At 40.1% G+C, this 23,524-nt stretch overlaps 1 protein-coding gene across 2 annotated transcripts in view; it reads right to left on the bottom strand.

Moving 5' to 3' along the window:
• Positions 1 to 23,524, bottom strand: part of TMEM108 (transmembrane protein 108) — a 141,947-nt gene that overhangs the window by 75,815 nt on the left and 42,608 nt on the right. For both annotated transcript variants that reach the window (XM_015854067.2, XM_015854069.2), the window contains one exon: positions 69 to 150. In XM_015854067.2, coding sequence (XP_015709553.1) covers positions 69 to 108 — 40 coding nt within the window. In that variant the 5' untranslated portion in view covers positions 109 to 150. The remainder of the gene's footprint in view (positions 1 to 68; positions 151 to 23,524) is intronic.

Below are 23,524 nucleotides of genomic sequence, written 5' to 3'. Positions count from 1 at the left end.
AAATACCTTATTATGTAAAAATCTGAATGGTTGACTTCTTATAAATATATATGTATATATTTACTTACTAAACAGTTGGCAATAGAGGACCTGTAAGCTTCTCTTCATGGTATCATGTGGTCCTGCTGGTCTGCCAGTTTATTCATGATTCTGTCAAGGAAAACAAGAGAAAAAAATCTGTGATTTGGTACAAGACACATGCTTTAATGTTACACCTGTTGATTACAAAGTCAGATGAAGCTTCACAGGAAAGCTGTATTGATTAGCAAAGGGAAATTGCCTAAATGTGCTTCAGCCTTTTTAGCCACGCTCTCTAACAGCTTGGCAGTGAAGGGTATTACCACAGACTGAAAAGGGAAAACATCTCAAGAATATAAAATATATGTACACCAACAGTCAGTTTTGTGCAGTGCCTGGGACTTGGTAAAATGTTACCCAACCATCTCAGAACCACTCAAGAAGTCCTCAGACAATATCTTCAAATACATGTAAGTATTTTGCACCTCATTTCAAAAACCATTTTGAAAAATAAGTCCCAATCACACTGATATTAATTATTCACGTTGAGAGGAAAATCAATGCATAAATCAGAAATGAAAAGCCAGTAAAATCTCAAAACACTGCTGTGAGTAACGTCTCACTCAGGACCCAAAGACAACACAGTATTTAAGCTCTCCACTCCACAAAAGAGCATTTGTTGAAGATTCATAAGCAACTTCAAAAGATGGGACACTGAGATCACCCTCTTAAAGCTCCTCTTGTGCATATTAAATAGAATGTGCTATCCTCTAGTTTTCAGTTCAGCATAATTTCTTCTTCCAAACTACCTGGAACATTCTTGAGTCATTTTAACACGTCCTCATGAAAACCTTTCAAAACTTACTAGAAATGATGTCTTCAAAAAAAAGATAAAGAAGTCAAACCAATAAATAACACATTGGAATTGAACAAATGCTGACAAGTTTGTGAAAATAGAACTGTATTTGATATTTGGGTGGAAGCCTTATAAGGATTGTCACTTTTCCTGCCTGTTCTGTAACAAAAAAAAATCTTAGTGTTATGTTATTAGACACAGCAATTTTAGGTACACAAGCACAATGTTCTCGGATTCTTCTATGCTTTCATTTCCATTTATAAAGAGACCTTAAAACATTGCAGGATCTCACAGAAATTTCAATATTTGTAAGGTGTTTTCTCCTAAATGAACGCAATTCTTTTTGTGAATTGATTTACTATTTTTTCAACAGAGTTAGACTCATAATGATGTCTGATCACGAAAACTTGCTGAGGGACTCCTGTTATTCCCCTTAAGATTTATCTAACAGAAAGGCAGACAGAATAAAAAAGAACAGTCATGCAAAAACAGACACCATGTCGTTTATTACAGCACATTTCAAAAAGAAATACACCAAAAGTGTGTGGATTTAAGGTTGCAATTCCAAATTCTTCTTTAACAAAATCATTATTTATATAACTTCAGGTCATTCAGTGCTTGTAAAATCTCTTCTGACATACACTTAAAATCAGAGCACTTGAGGATACGGAATCTACATTATCAGTGAATTCTACGCATATATTTTTATTAATGTCTTAATGGTGAAGGCATGTTAAACAGACTTTTTGAGCTAGGCAACTGTGATGCAATGTTTTGGGCTGTGAATTACAATTCATTCACATTTCCCTTCCATCTCCATGTTAATGCTACCCATAGTGTATAAAAGCATTTTGCTTACAAATTCTGGCATTGTGGATAAAATAAATGGAATGCTGCTGAATATTGATTTATTTAGGTAGGACTCTCAGGGTATTTTACCCCATTCTAAGATGTAGGAAGTAGTATGCATATGGGGAAAGAAACAAAGATTAGCACTCAAAAACTTTCACAATGCACTTCTATTATCTTCTGTTAGTAAATATCTTCTTGACTATATGGCAACAAAATTCTACTCTGAGAAAATATGTGTGTATAAACTAAATGCTTCGAGGTTCTGAGCATCACTCATGGCTTAAATGTGAATGTGTTGAAAACAGAGCAAGCAAACGTTCTGTAATATAGAATACCTCATTTCTTGTGTAAAGGAGATACATGCAAAACAAGGATTTATCTGACAGATACTGTAAGTTTACGGAGATTTAATAAGGCCTATTTGCATATGTTCAGAAGTCAAATCACACAAGTGACTTTTTTCCAAAGTCAGAATCTGCTTGCATTCAGTAACACTGCACAGAGTTCAGACAGATGAACCTCGCATTAAAAGCCTGAATCACCAGCTGACGTAAGACCAGGTGATTTGGCATCTCTGTTTCAAACTGAGAAATTGGAGTCTGTTTCATTTCCCCTGCACAGAAGACACATTCTATGCTTGATATACATTGTACCTTGAGGTGTATGTCCGGGGGGGTGAGGGGGTAGGGTCATCCAGAGGAAGCCACCTGGATGCTCAGAAGAACTGAGCATCTCTACTAAGAACATGAGCTGAGATAGATGGGGATGTTCATCCTGGAGAAGAGAAGGCTCTGGGGAGATCTCACTGCAGCCTTCCAGTACCTAATGAGACCTACAAGAAAGCTGGGGAGGGACTCTGGGACTCTTTATCAGGCAGTGCAGTGACAGAACAGGGGGCAATGGTTTCAAACTGAAGAGGGTAGATTTAGATTAGACCTTATGAAGATTTTGTTTTACTCAGAGGGTGGTGAGGCACTGGAACAGACTGCCCAAAGAAACTACAGATATCTGATGGTGTGGATGTGGAAGTGTTTCAAGGCCAGGCTGGATGAGGCTTTGGGAAACCCAATCTGGTGGAAGATGTCCCTGTTCATAGCAGGGGGTTGGAACCAGATGATCTTTAAAGTCCTTTCCAACACAAACCATTCTGCAATTCTATGATCTATCATGGACAAGAGAGGTCACATACTAAGTGGTAGCTGAAGGAGCTCTGGCTCACAAACCCACAGTTACTTTAAAGTAACTGAGTGCAGTTTTAGGCACTAAGAGAGCTTAGCGGAGTTTTGCACATGCCAATGGAAAATGTGGGCACACAATCAGTTCCTGACCTTGGGCTGATTAATGTATAACCAGAGTATTGCCACCTGTTTTAAATAAGCCAGCTGTAACTAACTAGGGGAAAATGTACAAACTGTGAGCAGAAACAAAAATGGTAAAGGCTAAAAAATACGTTTCAAAACAAGCATTAAGCTTTAATACTCCAAAACCTATTCCGAGTATATGAGTTTTGTACCCATTTTAGCTTCACTTTATTCTTTACCTCTCTCCTTAGTTTTCTCAGGAGTACTCTTCACCAAAATAATAATTTTAAGACATTGTGCTTCAATATTTGATGAGCAATATTTGAAGGGATCTGTTAGAAATAGGTCAGATCTTTGATTAAGATTTAAAAAATAAATAAACTAGAACTCAACTTTGAAGATAAACTTCATTACCTAGATTCATAGTTAGGTCATAGTACAGTATGTATGTGGGTATAGTATAGTATAGTATGTGGGTATATTCCCAATTACTGTTAAGACTCACTGGCTCTCCTCTGAAGACTAGGAAATACTGAAAAGATTGTAATGGAAAGAGGAGAAAGGTGAAAGACGCCAGTTACACCCCATGAAGCACACAAGCTTGTTTCTTTTTTTCTGGCTGACTTTTCTACTTTCTGGATTGTTCTGGAAAGAAGAAAAGCTGCATCGCTGACAATTTTCAGCTGAACTCTTCCTGTTTCTGCAGAAAATAAAAGAGGAAAACAAGACACTCTCAGTGTACTTCCATTTGCAATTACTGTTGATGAATCCTCAAGCAACAAAACTCAGCCTTGACACTTTTAGTACTGCCCTATGGGGTTTTACAAGTGCCTTACATGATAGCAATGGCTCTTTACTTAAAACTCACAGAGGTGTGATTTCCCCATGAGTTAACTACCTCTTGCAAAGGGTACTTTAATGGCGACCAAATGTCTCCCAGCAGAAAGGAAAAACTAATTTCTCCACCTGTCTTCCCTGATGAAGTGTTCTTGTTGCATCACACACTGAATTCACAACAGCCTGTCAAGGCCTGTGATCCTGATCATGGGGTGGACTTTCACAACCAATGGGAAACCGCACAAGTTCTCACTGAATGCTGACTCAGGGTCAGATTGACACAGCTTTAATTCTAACACCGAGGTCTTCACCCACTGTTTCCCCCAGGTTAGCCACTCTGAGAGTATTCAAGCATGCCCCTTAACAGGAAGCAGGTGTACTTTTCTTGACTACACAAGGCTGATACAGAGCTTTGTGTTTTCATGTTTATGTGAATTGTTTCTTAATTCAATGGCCTATTTCTACAGTCCAGCTGTTATTTTGCAAAATTTATGTCCCCAAAACCTTCAGGGCATGCTAATAAAAAGATGATTAACTTGCAACACTAAGATTCCTTCGAGCAAGAATTCTATGTTCTTGTTCAGCATGTGCCATATTGTCCAGTGTGATTTATTTCTCCCAGCTTGGAACATGCAAACCATAGTTACCATCTTTCTTCATAACATTCTCAGTGCAGTTACTTTGATATTTATGTTCACTCTATACTTAGATCTTTAGCACTTTCTGGAATGGATTCCTCTTTGCAGAGCAAAGAACAAATCACATCCTCTTCCACAATTATCCTCAAAGGTGCACACCCTTTGCTTTCCTAAGACTCCAAAAGAGTCAAATCTACCCTCAGGATACCTCAGCTGCACAGAATCAGCCTTGTTGACGTTGCGTAGACCTGTCATGCTTGCATAAGGATTAGTCATGTAGATGCTGAAAGAAATTATTATCATGAAAAATACACAGAGGAAGCAGTGTTTATACAGAAGAGAATCTGACAGTTAACAGTTCCCTCATCCCCAGTTTCCTTACTTCTCCATTAACTTTTGAAATCCCAGTCCTTCCTCTGCTGTCTAACAGTAGTTCAAACGGCTGCATCCTTCCATGTCTCCTCCCAGCTCCCTCCATGAACAGAGGAACACAAGGAAGTCCTGGGCTACGTAATGGCTTGCAAGTTACCGTCATCAGCATGGTGAGAGAAGGACATCAGCAGTTAATTCACTTATCTTTATCAGCATCCCTTATTCATGTGCCAAAGCTGGCACAGGTCAGTGACAGGGAGAGCCAGAAAAGGCTTTGTATTCCTTGTCCCAAAAATAGAGGCATAAAACACTTCATGTCTAGGGAACCATGGCCAAGGGAAGAACTTATTCTGAAGAGGGCAGTTAACACTGCTTTTTCCTTTGACTGTCTAGTGCCTTGGTATCTGTGGTCACATTATGAGCAGTCCCTGGAATAGCCAAGGGTGGGTGTTGAAAGGGTCGGGAAAAAAAAACCCAGATGAAAAATAGCAGAGTGTAAATGAAAAGTCATTTGATGTGAGACTTCCTGGCTTTGAAGTGTGCATGCCCTCCAGTAATGTCAAGCCCCATGACCTTTTTGGAAAAGCTGTGACAGACAGGGCTTCTCTACAGGCTGATTATCACTGACATAAGTTCTTCTGAAGGACATCAGAAGAACTACAAAGCACTAACTCTTGAATGTCCTTTACACTCCAGCCGTTGTGCGAGGGACTCAGTTTCTTAGTTTGGCTCTTTATTACCTACTGTTAGCAAATAATTTTGAAAGCAGCTCCAGTGAGAGAGAAGCCTGACCAGCAATTGTTCTGGTTGCTTCCTTTTCCAATGGGTACACAGATGTGTGTCTGTCTGTTTGCCCACTTGCAGAATGAGAAGCTTCAGAATAAGCCTCTCCCATCCAACACTCATCTCTGTGGAGCTCTGAGAAGAAGCTAGCATATTTATAAGGATCAATCTGTCTTAGCAGCTACAAAAATGATTAGAATTTGATCATTAATACACATCAGGAATGGAGAGAAGACCCTTGCATGAATTCTAATGATTTAATATGGTTGGAATTGGATGCAGTAGCCTTTATAAAGTAGAAGTTCCTTTGCTGCATTTTCTCCTATGCTATTACTTAAGCCATATACACTTATGAGTTAGATCTTATTTTGCTACAGTTACACCATACACAAACCTACTTTCCCACTGTTGTCAATTAGCTGTAAATGGATTAAACATCTGGTTACTGTTATCAAGTCCCAGAGGAGACATTGCCAACTTTCTGCATCAACCTAACATTAGATTGTGACACTGAGGTCATTTAAAGGAATTACAGTACGCCCTTAGATACACTGATTTTACAACAAATATTCCACAGATGGCTTTCTGGGTGCCTACTGTACTTACACTGTTTACAAAGGATAAATATATATATATTTTTTCCAGTCATAGTATCACAGTGCTGTTTTCCAGATGCAGGAAGTGACTTCTGCCACTTGAGTTGCATGATAATCTCTATTACCTGATGATGGGATACATAAGTGAGACACTCAAGTCTCTTTCAGGAAACCTTGCATATACAAGTACGTGCTCTGTACATTTACTTCCACTGGAAAGCTAACAATGGTAAGTCGAGGTCTAGCTACATAAATATTTCCCTTACAGTTTTTTCTTTCCAGTTACCAACAGCCATTTGAAACTAGTCTTTGATGTTGACATTTTACGGAACAGCTTGAAACATGCTATTTTTGCCAAATGTTTGAAGGAAAGGAGTCCAACTTCTCTGAGTTTGGAGGAGGAGCATCTTTCATGATGTATTAAAAAAAAAAGAAGTGAAACAGCTGGGTCAAGAGAGTTATACCAAAATAGCCTTTAGTGAAAAGAACATTCCACTGTCCTCTTTTAAAGAATTTTTTCCCCCCTAATAAAATATGATGGATTCAAGTCTAAGTGCTGTAAGCTTTCATTTTTTCCTTATGGATCTTACCAGACCCAAAACAACAAAAAATATTTTAATGTTATTTCAAGTTCTAAACAAAAGAATCACGTGCAGCACTATGCCTAGGAAGAACTCAGCAGTATAAACTATCTGCCCTTTGATATGAACATTTTATAACCACTGCAACTTCTCCTGCTAGAAGTTTTTCTCTGCACACAATGCTACCCCAGTATAGCATCTCCTATGCTACCCCCTGAAACTTTGTGAGATATCTCTGTAATTTCTAGGAAAAGAAAGAAAATGTTTCTCCTTTTCTTCCTTCTCAATAGAAACAAGTAAAGAGCAGAAACCAGTTCCATTTCCAGATTGATCTTGTGCTGGTATACTTTCCTAGGAGGATCTTCCACAGCATCTCACCTGCCCCTGGCTGTCCACAATGTGGATGTTGACATCTGATTTACTCATCCCAGCTCCCTGGCTTCCCTGAAGTCCAGCTCCTGTGGCCTGGTTTAAATGCTTGTGTCAGAGCTAGACTAACTCATCCTTTACACAGGGCTGTTTCTATTCATTGAGTTTCTAAGGTCCACTCTTGATTCCAGCTTGGGACAATGAAAACAGTAATTTCAACATCTAGAATCACAGAATCACCGTGGTTGGAAAAGACCTCCCAAGATCATTCAGAGCAACATCCACCTACCACCACTATAACCCCACTAAACCACGTCCCTTAGTATCACACCTAAACATTTCTTGAACACAATGGAGTCACTAAGAGCTGCAGGAATCTCAAGGTTTATGGGTTAACTTCTCTGCAGTGGTGATAAACTGTTTCCTTGTTCCTATTGTGTAGGATACACAATTAAAAAGACTTAATGTACAGAACAAGCAAGCAAATAGCTCTGAGTGCTCTGTAATAAACACTGGAGGGAAAGGGTATTCCTTTGTGAAGCTGCTGAGATCAGGCCTTTCACATTATTCTGCTTGATTAAATGTAAAGATTTCAAGTAGGAAAAGGAAAAAGGGTGCAAAAAATACATTATTTTACAACACGGTGCTGTATTACAGAGATTTGTTGACTGGGTCAGATTTTCAGGAAAGGAGATCACCAACTTTAAATAAACTCAAGCATGCACGCCCTGCACGTCTGATGTCTAGGCCACATTCAGAAAGGTGCTTGAGCATTAAGGATGTAACCAGGCGTCTTGCTCTCAAAACCACCTGTACTGCGGCACTGAAAGCACTGATGTTACATCAGCTGTAGACAACTTTGAAGAAAATCAGATAGGGACAGCTCAGTCCAGCATTCTAAATGCAAGATCATCCATTCCTCTGGCAAAGAACACTATTATCCAGCTTAACAAACAGTCCCTAATAAATGATCACAAAGGAGGCTCAATATTCAGCACTCACATTACCTGTTTTACAGTAACACTGAGGCAGGAAAGTGCCTATAACTATTTTTATAAAAATCTCATACTATGCTTTGGCTGTGAATACTTTTATTCAGGGTTCCTCCCTTCTACTAACATCCATCAGACAATGTAAAGATTGAGAGGGCTTCAGGATACAGAACAGGGAGAAGTTCATGATTGACTAGTTAAGTTTCGGCACATTTCTAGGGAAATTTAAGCTGACCTGATGTAGAATAAGACTAGATAAGCCAAGCCCAAGACCCACACATTCTGTATTGTCACCAGACTTCTTCTCGTCTAAATCTGTAAAGCACAGAGGAAATATCCAACACTGAAGGACATGAATACAGTACTCTTTCTGACTCCACCCCACCAGGTGGTGAACCCAATTCACAAAAGCAGGGTTTTTTTTTTGAAAACTGAAGATGGGTAAGGCTATATAGTCAGCATATTATTTTGTATCAATCATGATCACATAATTAAAACATACATAAACACATAATACATAAATGGATAATAAGCAATTGCAATTTTGAATTGCAGGTTTATGCTAGGTTTTCTGTGTATATGGCTAATGGTGGCTATGTTTTCTCCTTCTTTCCTTTTTCCTTTATTTATAGCAGCATGCCCATTCACTGACAAAAGAGGAAAGAAAAAGGAAAAAATGAATAAATACATATATGGTATTTTCTCTCCTCTCTCTCTCCTTTTTTCTTTTCTTTTTTATTCATGTGAAAATTAAATTTCCCATCAAAACATGTATTTAAAAATAAGAATACTTCCATACCAGCTTCGCATGGAACGTTTTGTACCATTTCTAATCATATTTTCTAAGTATGGCACAAGGATCTAATTTCACAATGACAGGTTATAATAGAAACATACAAGTACCTAAGGTTGAAAGAAACATTTGATTATATTTGAAAAAGAAAAAACAACCCACAAACCCATGGTGGGAAAGCATAACTACCTTTTGAATTCTTAACAGTTCATTTTCAAAAGTGCATTAATACATGTAACAGTAACCCAGGCTGTTGATTTTTTTAACCAACACAGAGCATAAATTTGTAACAAAACCAGGACAGTCTGTAATGAATTTCTAGTAAAAATATTGGTACAATAAACAAATATGAAAGGTGCACTTTTGAGGATGTGTGTGTGTGTTTCTTGCCAGATCCTTTTGTCCCCACAACCTGATTAAAGAACTGAAATGTTTGCTGGTTTCTTTTGAACAGCCATTTTAGAGCACACATTCATCTTGGAATAATGTCTATCACTTCAAAATCTGCCTGAAGTAGCTTCTTGTATGAAATTATAACAACTCATGCTCTAAGAATAGAGAAAGCCTTAGAAAATTTGGATGGATGGGTATAGAAATACAGATGCACAATCATATCCCATGGAAAGTAAGCCTATGTCTTGACCTATGTCTCCCCGGTTAAACCTCCGTTTAACAGAGGCATTTACTACCTCTCCTATGATCAGACATTCAATATGGTAAGAAGAGAAAGCAGATAAAGTGAGCTCTGAAATATGACTGCTCTGCGTTGGGGAGCTGATCAGCATAGAGCAGGAAGTAGAAGAGAACACTAGCTTAGACTTGACATTACATCTGAGAGTTTATTATGACTGTGTCTAGTTCAAGGGACATTGCTTATTTATCCTCAACCTTCAGCCCCAGGGTCTAATGTCGAAGGGAATAGAAAGAATGGGGCACTACCAACCAGTGACCCAGTCATAAATAGCAGCCCCTCTAAAAGAAGAACATTTTGCATGCCATTTTGACACTGGAGGGGAACATAAAATACATGAAAATTTAACATGGCATCAAGCAGAAATACAACCCATAAATATATTAGACAGGGAGGGAGGTGGCAGGAAATAGGCTTATGGTAACTTCCAAATTATTTGTTTTCATCTATGCAAGGTTATTGTGTTGCAAACCCTGCATTTCATTTGGAAATGCATGTAGTCCTGCCTGGTTCAATAGGAAGAGTTTACAGGAAAATTAAATGTCAGAGCTGTGCGGCTTATTGTTTTTGCTCAATGTAAATTCACTTTTTATGCAACTCTGAATAATAATGCCCTGCTCTGTGTCAACATGATGAATTAACTTCAGTGGCTTTGGAGGGGAGAGTGAAGGAAAGAGAAGGAGAGATAGGGGCACTTCCAGTGCTAACCTGGCACTGATAATGGCACTGTCTAGGATTTAGCTCTACATGACAGGTCTGGAGCTTTAGAGAGGATTTAGCACACTGATCATTACGTGTCTTATTTTCTTCCCTTTTGCGTTATCCAGATAGCAAGACTGCTATTGGCTAAACAGCTCATTTTCTTTCCTTCGCTGGGTTTCAACACTGGCATAGACAGACATGCAGGTAAGCCAGAAGGAAATGCATATAAAAGAATATGGAAAATCTCAAATAGCAGCATCTGAAAGCATGTCATACTGTCAAGTAAGATTACATTTAGATGCACTATTTATTCTAGTAGCTTAGTAAAAACTCTCATTTACTGTCCGGAAATGTGATGTTTTTCCTCAGGCAAAACCCACTGACCATATTGGAAGCTTTTCTTCAACACACCCCAGCACTTGTCCCAGGATCTGTAAAGCAGTACAAGGGAAGAGCACTGCTTTAAAAAGGCTGGTTTGTCATTTTGGGGTTGTTGTGGGTTATTTGGGTGTTTTTGTTTTGTTTTGTTTTTTTGAATGCAGGTAAGAAACAGCATGAGCAGGAAAAGAATAAGAATCGCTGTGACTGCACATTTGAGAGGTGGATTTAATAAAGACCCAGCTGAATGATTCAGCTCAGCTAAAATGCAGTAAGAACAGTTTCAGGCATATCAAATATTATTCTCTTATATCATAACTAAGATGACCTAAGCCATGTTCAGAGTGGCCAACCCAGAGTAATTCCAGAGACACTGCCGTAGTGCAATGTGATTAAACTGGCCTTGGAATATGACAATAAACTGATCAAGGAAAAAAGGAAAGGACAGCCTTACGTAAAGCAGAGAGAAGCATAGAAGAGGATCTCATGGACACTGGATTCTTGCAGCGGGATTTTTGTGGGTATAAGATTGAGAGAGACTGGCCATTAATACTGAAAGGTAATGGAGCCTAACACACATACATGCATACGAAAACTGTCTCTTTATCTTCCTGTCTCTGTTTTCCTATTAAAGAAAAGTGTGCTGAGCTAGGAAGGGAGGTGCCCAGCCGCAGGTTCATTGTACAGCATGGACCCACCCAACACACCCGGCTGAGCTCTGAGGCAGCCCAGGGATGCAATGAAGGATTCTTTTCAAAGAAAACTGCAGCTTCTCTTTGGCTTCAGGAGTCCTTGCTCCAGCACTAAAATTGCCCTGGCAGCTAGATAAGATGGGAATCAATAAGAAGCAGTGAGAGCCCTTTTAGTCCATCTGTCCCCACAGAGAAAAAGTCAGCACTGGCTCTGGTCTGTCCATGCAGTGGCACGCTAAACAATAAACTCACGCACTTTGGGTTTTGTCCACAGTATTCCAGCCTCACTCAGTGTAAGAACAGGGACCGGCCATGCATGTTCACTGAGTCAAAGTCAGGCCAAGAAGGAACCTGCTGCATCCCTGCCTTGCCATTAGCAGACAGCCCAAAGAGAGAGGTAATGGCTGAGAGGGTAAATGCATCTTATGTTGAAAGTTGCCCTGGGGAGCTGGATTCCCTGCCTCAACACACAATGCCAGGGAAGAACAACTACCTAACTCTGCATGCTGGCAGTCAATAATTGTGCCTTCCTTGTTTACTAAGTGCAGGGAACACCTGCGCCCTGTTCTGCGCAATCACAGAGCAATTCCTACTGACTCCAGAACAAAGGAAGTGCAACCAAATGCTATTCCTGGGAAATCAAGGCACAAACATCTCAAGTTGGGTGCCTGAATTAAACGTCCCTTATTGACACTGCATTGCTGTGTTGCATTTTCCCCAGCATATAATGTCATTTCACCTTATCAGTACCATTGTGAAGATAAATTCATTAATGTTTGCAAAGTACTCAGATGCTGCAATAATGAGAGAAATGCTCCCCAGGAAATTAATAACTCCAGCTTCGGAGCGAGATGTGAGTGATGTGCAGTTATGGGAGGAAGGTGTAATGTAATGAACTACTAAGATAAAATAAAATATTGATTCATCTGAGCAGTGTTGACTGAAATCTTTCCTTATTTAAGACAGATTTGCTTTTCACTCTTAATAGGCTTTTAAACGTTAACTTTCACAGTTATAAAAAAAGCTAAATGAGAACAAAGGACCCCAGCTCAGGAACTGTACCACAGAAGCTTATGGACATGCACCAAATCCTCTAGAGAACTATGAGCAAATAGTGCAGAAAGATTAGCAAGAGCTTTATGTCCTCTGTGTGGGACAGGCACAAGGGAGAGGCAGGCAAAAGCTCAGGCAGGACAGATCATGGGGCCACAATATCTTTCCAGCAGTGAGGAGCCCAAAACTGAATACAGCACTCAAGGTGCAAATCCAGACTCTTCTGCCTAAGCCCCGCCAACCTCCCTTTCTCCTGCACAGTGCCGTAACCCTTACTCCCAGTCCCACCCACTCCCCTCAGTGTTTCCTCTTTGTGCCTCACCATTTTACTGCCAGTCTTTCACCTCTTTGCCCCACTCCCAGTGTCTCTTACGTGGGGTCCTTATCCCAGCCCTTTCCTTTCTTCCTTATATCAGTACCTGAGTCAGCCACCTGGATCATGTTCACAACTTTTGTATTCTGGTCTGCTGACAAAATACTAGGAGATCTGAGCTGCAAAACTTAAAAAAGAAACTGTATATGGACAAGGAATTTTCATGCCAAAATGCAGACCAACCTGGCAAAATTCCATTAAAATGCACAAACCTTTAACCTTGACTTTTCTCAATAAATGCCTCCAGTCCTTGTCTTATATTCTTCATTCTCCAATGAAAAATTTCAGTTTCCTGATCTGTGATATGGAAGGCCCACACAATAATGAAAGGCGCCGTAACTTCATGATTGTCTTTTTTTCCCTGCATTCTTTCTTTCTTCAGAACTGAAGCTGAACTATTTTTGCCAAAACGAAATAAATAAGTACACAAATTGAAATGGAAGCATTGTGGGTAGGAAAATTTCAGTTTGAATGGTACCAATGAGCTTTTACTGAGCTCATCATCGGGTGAACTTTACCAGCCTCAAGATCAACAGCATCCTTCTCTACACCATTCTGCATTCAAGGAGACTCCAAACCATCCAATCATACCAGAAATTTGAATCTATCCACAGAAGAAATCAAACCATCTAATAGGGGATGTCCTGTAGAGAGATGTATGTGATTCTTCATATACTTCCCTCCAAATTATGCAAGTGAATCTTCTGTTTTTGTTTTAACCACACACACGGAGGTGTATTATGATTGACAGAATGTGTCATCACAGACTTCTTCAACTTCATTCATACTGAAAGATGCGAACGCAAATCTTTAACTAAAATTATTTGAAGGGATTATCTACAAGAGACTCAATAGCTTATGGGGTACTTTCGCAACAAATGCTTTAATTGTATGCAAACTGAATTAAGTCTTTTATTAGCATGTAATTGGAGGAAACATTAATAAATTATTTTAATTTGAAAAAATCACAAGTTAGAAGCTCTGAAACAGAAAGCCGCATAATCAGAGTTTTAACATTAAGACTTCATTGTAAAAATGAATGCATATAATGAACTCAGAAAAATAGAAATGTAAGTGTCTGATCCTTTCCTTGTTTCTTGTACATCTGCATTAGAGTTTGCCTATTGTCAGTCAACTAGCTAATCATAAGCTTTTGTTTGGTGTGCTTGTGTTTTTACCCAGAGAGGCTGATCTGTGAAGACATCTGTTATTTGATGGATGATGGGCCATCCCAAGCTTCAAAGCCCTGCAAGGCATTTCTGAGGAAGCAGCAGCAGATACATCTGTTCCCACCAGGTAGGATAACAACTGAGTTTACTGTGACACAGCAGAAAAAAATCCTTCCCTCATTTTTCACCAAAATGCTAAACTAGGCATGCAATGATGCAAACAAAGAGCAATTTTGGTATAGTTTTTTAGGGCTGGGAAGGAGACTGACTTTCTCTAAACTATTTAAGTTTTCTTGAGAAAACAGAACATCTCATGCAAAAGAACACTGGGATTTGTCATCATGATCACAACCCATTGGATCTGTAAGCCAGACACGCTCACAAAAAGCAGGAAGCCACTGACTCTGGTGATCTGTCGATAGTACAAGTCTATAGTTGATATTAGAGGACATCGCAAATATAATTTGCATATAAAGAAAAATTCACGTTGCTGCTCCTTAATAACTTACCCAAACAACCCAGTTCTCAATACAATCCACGTAAAATGCCACTTCTGCATTACCCATGGATTAATCACAATACTGAGTAATCCTCATCACTATGAATTCTGGGGGGGGGAAAAAAAAAACATCAGGCCATACATTTATCTTCAGATTGCCTAAGTAACTTTGCACAAAGTAGCTGCGTTCTGCAAGCCTTCATTTTGTAATTAGACACTGGAAAGGCATTAGCAAAAAACTGCAAGTTCACAGAGTTAGGTGACTTCTTACTACAGTACCAACTACTCATCTGTTTTGGTGAAGCATTGGAACAGGCTGCCCAGGTATCCAGGTGGTGCAGTCACTGTCCCTGGAGTTGTTCAAGTGCCACGTGGATGTGTAGCACTGAAGAACATAGTGGGTATATGGTGGGGGTGGGCTGGTGTTTGGACTAGATTTAAGTGATCTTTTCCAACGTGAAGATGTTGTGATTCAATGATGATTCTATTAAGAATTATAGCCTAAGCACAAGAGCTGTTGGTTTCTTTTGGCTTGCATAGTGCATTCAGCTTTTTTCACTGCCCTGCTAGAGCTATTCCATTTTGTATAAATAATGAACACATCGATACAGCAAGGGCTTGAACCTGAGTCTCCTGCATGTAATGCGAGTGCTCAGTCCAGTAGGTGACAGGGCCAGCTTCTCTGACTCTCTCTGGCTAATGAACATTGAATTATTTATCTGAGATAAAACAGTTCTAGCAAGAGAAATTGAGAGGCACAGACTTATTCTGTAGCCTATAATTTAGGTGAAAATAATAAACCAACAGACATAGCTTTAAAACTCAAGCAGTTATTTCCTCATTCTCTTTCTTGACTCAGGGAAAAATTTATGCTCTGAGACCTCCAGATGATATTAAACTAAAATTATCCATTAAAAATTGATGCACATTTTGTCAAGGAGAGTAGCCATAGGCCCCAACATACAAAGCAGTTGAACTAATTGCAGGACTTTTGTATGGACAGTAGGTGGTCTTCGGTAAGGGTGAAGAAAGATTGTGGTTGCTTTAGGTGACTGGCAGATGCCTCCAAAGCATCCACAGTGAAGAGATTATTCCAGGCAATGCCACAGCATGCTCTGATCTTAGCACATACATTGTAAGAGCATCTCAAATGGATCTGGAGTCCCAGTTTCAACACGTGCATGGCAGGGTTTCCAACTGCTGAATGACACAAACTACTATTCCTAGATATTATCTACACATAAAGAAGTATCTCCCCAAGGAGCCCAAACCTTGCAATCTCCGGCAAGACAGACACACTAAATATTAGTGTTACATCTACATGGTCTTTAGCAGATAAAGGCAAACACGTTCTGCTGAAGATGAGAGACAGCTAAAGGCAAAAGCCACACAGCATGATACCATGCTCCAGGGAATAAATCTAGTTTTTTATCAGAGTTTACTGGATCAAGCATAGCTGAGACAGCCACATGGCGTCCCAGACAAGGCTGTATTTTTGGGGCAGTCAGAAGAGAGTTCAGGTGGGTCTGCGACAGGCCATCAAAGGATAATCACTAGGCAGCAGTTCCTACTCCAGGCAAAGAATACCTCTCTCTAAAACACAAAATAATAGATTTTTGTGGAAAAAGACAGAACCTAGAAGAAATGCATTATACTGTATGACATGAAAAGCTCGACAGATAAAGAAGAAAATACTGGCAATTAAATAGTAACAAAACAGTAACAGCAGACAATACAGTACATCACACATTAGCTTTCAAGGAAAGCTGCAAATATTTTTGACCTCAGCAATGGATTTCTTCCCTGATAAAGCAGGAACCAAGCACATTAGTTCTTGCTTCACAGAACACAGGGGTGTCTGCAGAAATTATTATCAAGCTTAACAGTGGAGCTGAGGCAAAGCTCATCTCTCCTTATTTTAGTTACATAAAAATTTGGAATCTTATCTGAGACTGTTGCATAAGCTTCTTTTTAATCAATGCAAAAAAGACAGGGCACACAAGGCAATAGCTGATCCTGTCTTAACACAGTTGGAATGAAGCGCTATCTGAAAACAGGGTGGTCTGCCTCTCTGTGGGTGCCCATCTCCCCATGATGATTGCATGGAAAGTCTAGGGGCCTTGCTCTAAGTGAACAGGCCTTTCTTAGAGAACAGACTTTGTGAAATACATTTCAGCCCAATTTGTTCCAAATCAGATCTAGGGATTTAAGTAGGATCAGAATTCAAATCAAGTCTTCCAGAGCTTCTGAATTCCTACTCTTAAGTGAGTGTTGAAGGGGAACATAAAGATGAGACTCCTCCATAGAGCAACTGTATGCAGAATATGATACTCATGCCATGATACAGCATTACCAAAGAGATGCTGGCATGGCAGTAAGTTCAAAGCCAAAGGTGATAAAACAGCTGGGGAGATTATGAGGAATATTTTTAATAACAGTGGATAAATACCGTATATGAAGTATAGGGATGGTAGAAATAGGAGTATCAAGATAAATTAGGAGAAATAAAATACAGGGAGATTAACATAAAGGGTTTCACGGTACTCAGCCACATTTTGTTACAGAACAGTCTTTCAGGAGAAGTGGAAGAAGCAAATCCTGAACCTTATAAATCAGATAGGTAGAACATTTGGAAATACATGATCAGACTGAGTAATTTCATAGGAATTTTGTGCTTGAATAGACCATATCTCTCACTACTATCCACGGCTCTATTTTACTATAGCCAGTTCAGTATGGCACTTGATTTTCAGCCCACAGAAAATATTAAAAAGAAATCCATAGACACAACATGAAATCGCAAACAACGACCAATTAAAATATCTCACCGTACAATTTATTACTCTTCTTTTTCATGGCCTTTGCCATGCCCTTTAGTGCCACACTGATTTACCACATTGTTCTACTTAATCATCTCTAGTGCTTTATTTCAGAAGTGATGCTATTCTTAGCGGTTACTTTATTGTTAGCATAGCTTTCAGAGAGATCATGCTATTGCCTGTTTTGAAGTTATAATTTAAACAAAAAACAAACAAACAAAAAAGGATAGATTTCAAGTATTTGGGGAACAAGATACAAGTGTACATTACAAAACGCTAACTCCAAGATCTGTTTACACCAACAGGTCTGGGGAAAAAAGTAATGCTAGCAAGCAGCTCGTTCCTCTTTGGAAGGCACCAAGATTAATGTGACAGTGAGGCAAGACAAGATTTGGGTTCTTGAGAAATTAATTATTGCTCAGAGCCTTTAACTCAACTGCAACGTAGAGCAAGGATGCTCTCACCTATCTCATCTGGGAACACAGTAACACAAGTTGGCACCAGTAAGGATATGGTGTGAACTGATTTTGAACATCCCCAGTGTGGAAATCAGAAGACAGCCACTAATCAGCATAGATTTCAGCCTGCATTGATAGGATTAAAAAATCCTTAGTTCTTAAAATGGAGCTCAGTGGGTCTACAAAGGGGTCACTAATGCAGCAGCTGAGACAGAAGGGAACTAGATTCTGGGCCTTCGTTCCTCTGGCCATGGGAGGGCTACTCTCTTAAATCCAATCCAAGTAAGAATAACAATGATCTGTGATCTTGTTATTTGTGTTCTTACATAACAGTGCCCCACAGCATGAGTGAAATCCAAGTAGAAAAACCACAAGAATTAAAATGAATTGAAAAGATACCTGGAAAAGCTGTATCTAAAGGCCAGAATAAAGTACTTAACACTTATTAATAAAATCCATTTGTACTTCCAAATGAGACTGAGCTTCCTGCAACCCAAAGTGACTGTTGACAACAGGATGTAGGCTCCTGTGATGTTTGCTCTCAAGTATCCCACCTATAACTGCAATCAAAGTCTCAGTCCCAATATAATACATGAATAGCCTCTCCAGCAGGTACACCGTTCATGCTTAAAAGCCAGCATTTGCCAAAAGACAACAAAACACTTCTACCAGATGAGAGAGATTTGTTCTAACTTGAATACTGGGCATGTGCTGACAACTGAACAAAAGTTGCTTGTTTACCACTGGACAATGGATAAGGAAGGGCACCCAAGGTAAGGGCATGAACATTTTGTGCATGAGAAAGAACTGATTATGTTGCTAACAACAAAATCACTTTGAGGGAAAACTTATTTTTGCCTCTTTCATTCATGGAAATTCAAAATCCATGGGAAATACAGTGCCATTTCTTATACCTTTCTCTTCTATGTTATTTTTTTATGCCAATTGCTGCTCCTATCTCTAACAGGAAAGTGCCAGTGTCAAGAATGAGAGACATGGTGTAACTGCAAATAAAAGTTAATTACTGTGGAAATTCAACTCCAGCACTTTAATTAAAGCCTGACAAATGTATCATGGACCCCAGGCACCAGTGTGGAGTACACCCATTAGAGAGATTACTCCCCTTTCTATGGCCTCCCATGCTAACACAAAGGAAGTATCAATCATACTGGAAAATGGCTTTTCCAAATCAAAGATGCCTGGAATTATTCTATTACCTTCCTTGCAGAGAATTTTCAGAGTTGTTGAGAGGGATTTTTATGCAGGCAGACAGCATGTTAGCGTAAATTTTTGCTTAATTGCTAGGTTAATGTTAAATTGCAGCTTTTCTTTAAGGAAAAATGGCAGCTGGCAAGCCTCTTTTATAAAGCTGCGTTTCCTCCATAACTTTATGATATGTAAATAGGTATGCAGAGACAAACAGCTTCAAAATGACACGCGATGAAAAGTAGCGAAGGACTCGAAGATGCTTGAAGCCATCTTCTCTTAGGGAAAATTGCAGTGGAGTGTGTCTGTAGTCTCCACAAGCCCACGTAATTTTTACTGTGCTCCAAAACCAGTTTGCTGAGATGAAGCATTTCCACTGGAATCCCCACTAAGAGCAGTCAGGGCTGAGTCATTCTGTGTCACCACGTGGGCAGCACTGCTTTCCCTTTAGGTCTATCCCTGCTGTCAATTCATGCTAGGACACTGCTAGGAGAGAGAAGGTTCTTTCAAAAATAAACTTTATTGCCCCAAATGGAATATTTCCTCATCCGCTGGGCACTTGGAAGTAACGAGCAATGCTGACAGCTAACACAGCGAGACAGAACAGAAGGGTTTTGCTTACATTTGCCTGATATTTAAGGTTCTGTTTTGCTGGGTTTGTGAGTGAACAAGAAATAAAATGAAAATACGCTCAGATCTTGAGAGTCATTTTGTCGCTCCTTTTGCAGCTAAGATATTTAAATAAGAACTGTCACTTTCACAGCCTGGGCTCTCCCCCCACCCCCTTTGATCCTGAAGCAATAATCTCATATTTATGAGATTATTTTTGTTGCCATGGAAATTAATGATGTAAAAAATTCAGCATTATAGTTTCCATGTAAGTAGGCAAGATGTAGCCCCCTTTGAAGACAAACGTTTCCCCAGCACCTCTGCCTGCTCCTATATATAAGGCAGACCACAGTATGAGCACATGCACACACATCATGTACAGCACAGCAAATTACTGCATACGGCCAAAGAGGTGGTGGGTATCCCATCCCAGGAGATCTACGTGGTCAGGCTGGATGGGGCTCTGAGCAACCTGATCTCACTGTAGCAGTCAGAGGTGTCAGTGAGTTTGCAGAAAGCTCCACCAAAGTGTAAAATATACCCCAGAAGCGCTCATGCTATGAGCTATGACTGCTCCTTTAGAGGGATCCCATGCACCTCTCAGGCTGTTACTAACACAGAACTCCTGCTCCCTTTGCACTAAACCCCTAATGCACCACACTGCAAATCGAGTGTGAAGCAAGTGAAGTATCACACAGCAATACTGCCTGCATGTTTTTGTCTATATGTGTGTTTTAATAATGAGATACTTCTGAAGAAACTGCACAGAAATCGTGCGATTTCTAAACCCACACAACACAGGTTTCTTTACTATCCTCTGTTATCCTCAAATTTGACCTGAAGAGACCGAGAGACGTAAAACTCCGCGCTCTTCAGTTCACAGAGACATTTGTAAGGCTGAGAACATCTGAAGCCAACTGCAATGAAGGCTGTTGCAGCATGGACATCTGTTTGCTGAACCTGGCACATTTGTTTCCTTACAAATAAAAGGGCTGAGAGAAGAAGCCAGATTTTAATAATCTCTATAGATTTACTCACAGGAAAAATAAAAATCTATATATAATATATATTATAATTTTAATTCTACAAAAAGCATTGTTTTAGCTGAAGGCAATTTCAAGTAGGAAACAGTTTGTTGACTGATTAATTTTGGAGAACATCTTCAAAGGCAAATACCAGGGAGCTACTGTTGAGCAATAACTAAGGAAACTAAATTTGGCAAGTTCTTTACAAACTCTTCCTAAGCAGAATGGCCTTCACAGAGCATCGATAGCATCAACCCTGAAACCTACCTGCTTCTGAAGCTTCAGAATGTTACCATCCACCAGCAACAACTGCAAACTCACCTCATCCCTGCACAGCCAACACTGGAACTAATAGCTGGGTTTTAAAAGGGTGCTGCACAGTCTGCTCATATGGATAAATGCAGACATTTGTGCAAACTCTGCACTGCTGCTGTATCTCTTCGGTTTACTTCCTGTTGTTTTCTAGGTGCCGACCATCACACAGCAGAAAGATAACATCCCTGGAGGTACTCAAGGCCAGGTTGGATGGGGCCCTGTAGCTTGATTCAGTGTGCGGCAGCCTTGCCCATGGCAGGGGTTAGAACCAGATGGGTTTTGAGGTCCCTTCCAACCAAAACTATTCTACAATAAGGATTCTATGTAACATCTCTCCCCATTTCCACGATAAATTCTGTTCATTAAAGCAAGTTCCACATACCAGGGGTTGCCAAGGCATAGCCATTCCTGAGTGCTGAATTCACAAGAACTATTTCAAGTAGCCCAATTGCTTTCCTGAAATGAAAAGACCCCTAACGTTCAGAGAAGACACGTTTGTCTGTGTTTACAAATGTTCTCTCAGCCAAGCTATGATACCTGAACATGAATACACTGCAATTCTGACAAGAAATGGAAAGATTAACGTACTGTAAGTCCAGAGGGAAATCCCTCAAGACATTGTTTTTGAAAAGCTCAGAAATCAGAATGTTTTGGTTTTCTTTGCAAGTGTGTGGTTGCTCTTATTCCTTAGCAACAAAGACAGTCTGAGTACAGCTCTGCTGTAACACATTCCAGAAATAACTAGTGGGGCTGGCATTATTTTGGCTAACAGGGAAAACCAATCAGGTCATTTGTTATGTGTTAGTGCTCTCCATCTGCTAACCACCAGCACATCCCAGGGACAATCCAAGAAACACCCACATACTCTCATGCAAATGTGTGTGTGTACACCTAAACATACACATATATATTTAAAGAGAGCGTATAAGGGAAGATTCCTTATGTGAGGGATGGAGTTGAAAGGTGGAGGATGAGAAAACAGAGCCTTTGTTCTTCTCTAACTGCAGGTAATGGGTCTCACTGATGTCCTTCCCACAGGTTACACAACCAGGAAGAGCTGATGCTGTGTCCCTCAGGCAGCACAAAAGCTGCCCTCTCTCCTAAAATCCAAACTCCACTTCCCTTAAGCAGAGACAATGCAGTATGGAGCCTACACTGCATTCCTTCATTTCTCCATCCTTACCAAAACATGCAAGGAACAGCTCCGAAGTGTTCTACACTGTACATGCCAGTGTAGAAGCTCCCTTATCACAGCATAGAGCACTTGGACGCCTTCTTCCTTGCCTTCTGGAGCACACTGGAGCGACAGTGCATCCATAGGATGCAGCAAGCCACGTCCTTTAGATCTGAGCTCATCCATCATGCTTTCCTTCTGATGGAGACATCAGTTAAAAAAAGGATATATATTCCCCCCCCCCCCCCCCCCCCACACACTAGACAGTCCAGCTGCCAACCCATCACACCACCATGCCCACTGATCATGTCCCTCAGTGTCACACCTACATCCTTCCTGAAAAACGGGCAGACTTCAATCTCTTTCTGCTCTGTTGAAACAATCTAATAACTTCAGCCCCACAGAAGCATGTGGAAAGCAAAGAGGGCAAAAATCACACATGTGAAAAGCTCAGAGCACTGCTACTGCAAACCAGAAAGCTGCTTTCTGCCCTAACACACACTGTGCCTTAAGGTGCAGTCTGGCCTGCTGTGTGTAAGGCTCATTTATGATTTAACATTTGCCTCTTCATAAAAGGCCTTTGTACACGAGTACCAATGCAGGGCATGGATTAAGGTACCACTGGAGCACATTCAGCCCTTCCTACTGTGCTTCTCAAGACATCTCCAGCATGTTTGATGGGCCATGATGGATGCTGAGTATCTGAACAGCTCCATGCTGCTATATATTCTCCACACCTCATGATTCTTCAGTACCACAGCACTCTTCCGAATGCCAGCTCAGTCTGGTAGCATGGGGCTTGGTGGGAGAGGCATGTGGCTAAAACTCAACTGCTGTGGGGTGCATGCAGCCTCAGGTGTGCTGCAACCTGTGGCAGCTGTGAATCCATGCACAAGTGAATCACCTTGTAAATTAACAGCTAGCTGCTAAAGTCACTTCTTCTGACAACCTTCAATTACAGAGATTTGCTCTATTCACACCCAAATTAAGTGTAAAAATCTGACTTTCAACTGCTAATTAGCTATGGAGGATATAGTCACATTTCTGTTATGGCAGATTATACTTTCTGTTAATTGTTATTTAACCCCACAGTCTTGAAACTATCATTCGATATCTAGCAACGTTAATGCAATTTTTTTTTGTAAGACTTCAAAAAAGAGTTAATGCTTAGATGTCTCTTTGGAAAAAAAGATACTGTAAAAGAGAACTAACAGGCCCTTGGTAGAATTTGATGTATATCTACTTAAGTCAGAGGAGCCACACCGATTTTTATAGGTACCAGAAACGTGCCCAAGCATTTCTTACAGACAAAGCAAGCAGACCCAAGAGTTCATAGAAGATACTACCAATGATAGAAGGAGGTAGAAAATGGG

This window comes from Coturnix japonica, chromosome 2 (genome assembly GCF_001577835.2).
Source record: "Coturnix japonica isolate 7356 chromosome 2, Coturnix japonica 2.1, whole genome shotgun sequence".
Taxonomy (NCBI): domain Eukaryota; kingdom Metazoa; phylum Chordata; class Aves; order Galliformes; family Phasianidae; genus Coturnix; species Coturnix japonica.
Note: the sequence above shows the minus strand (reverse complement) of the source record. Positions and strands in the feature narration are given on the sequence as shown.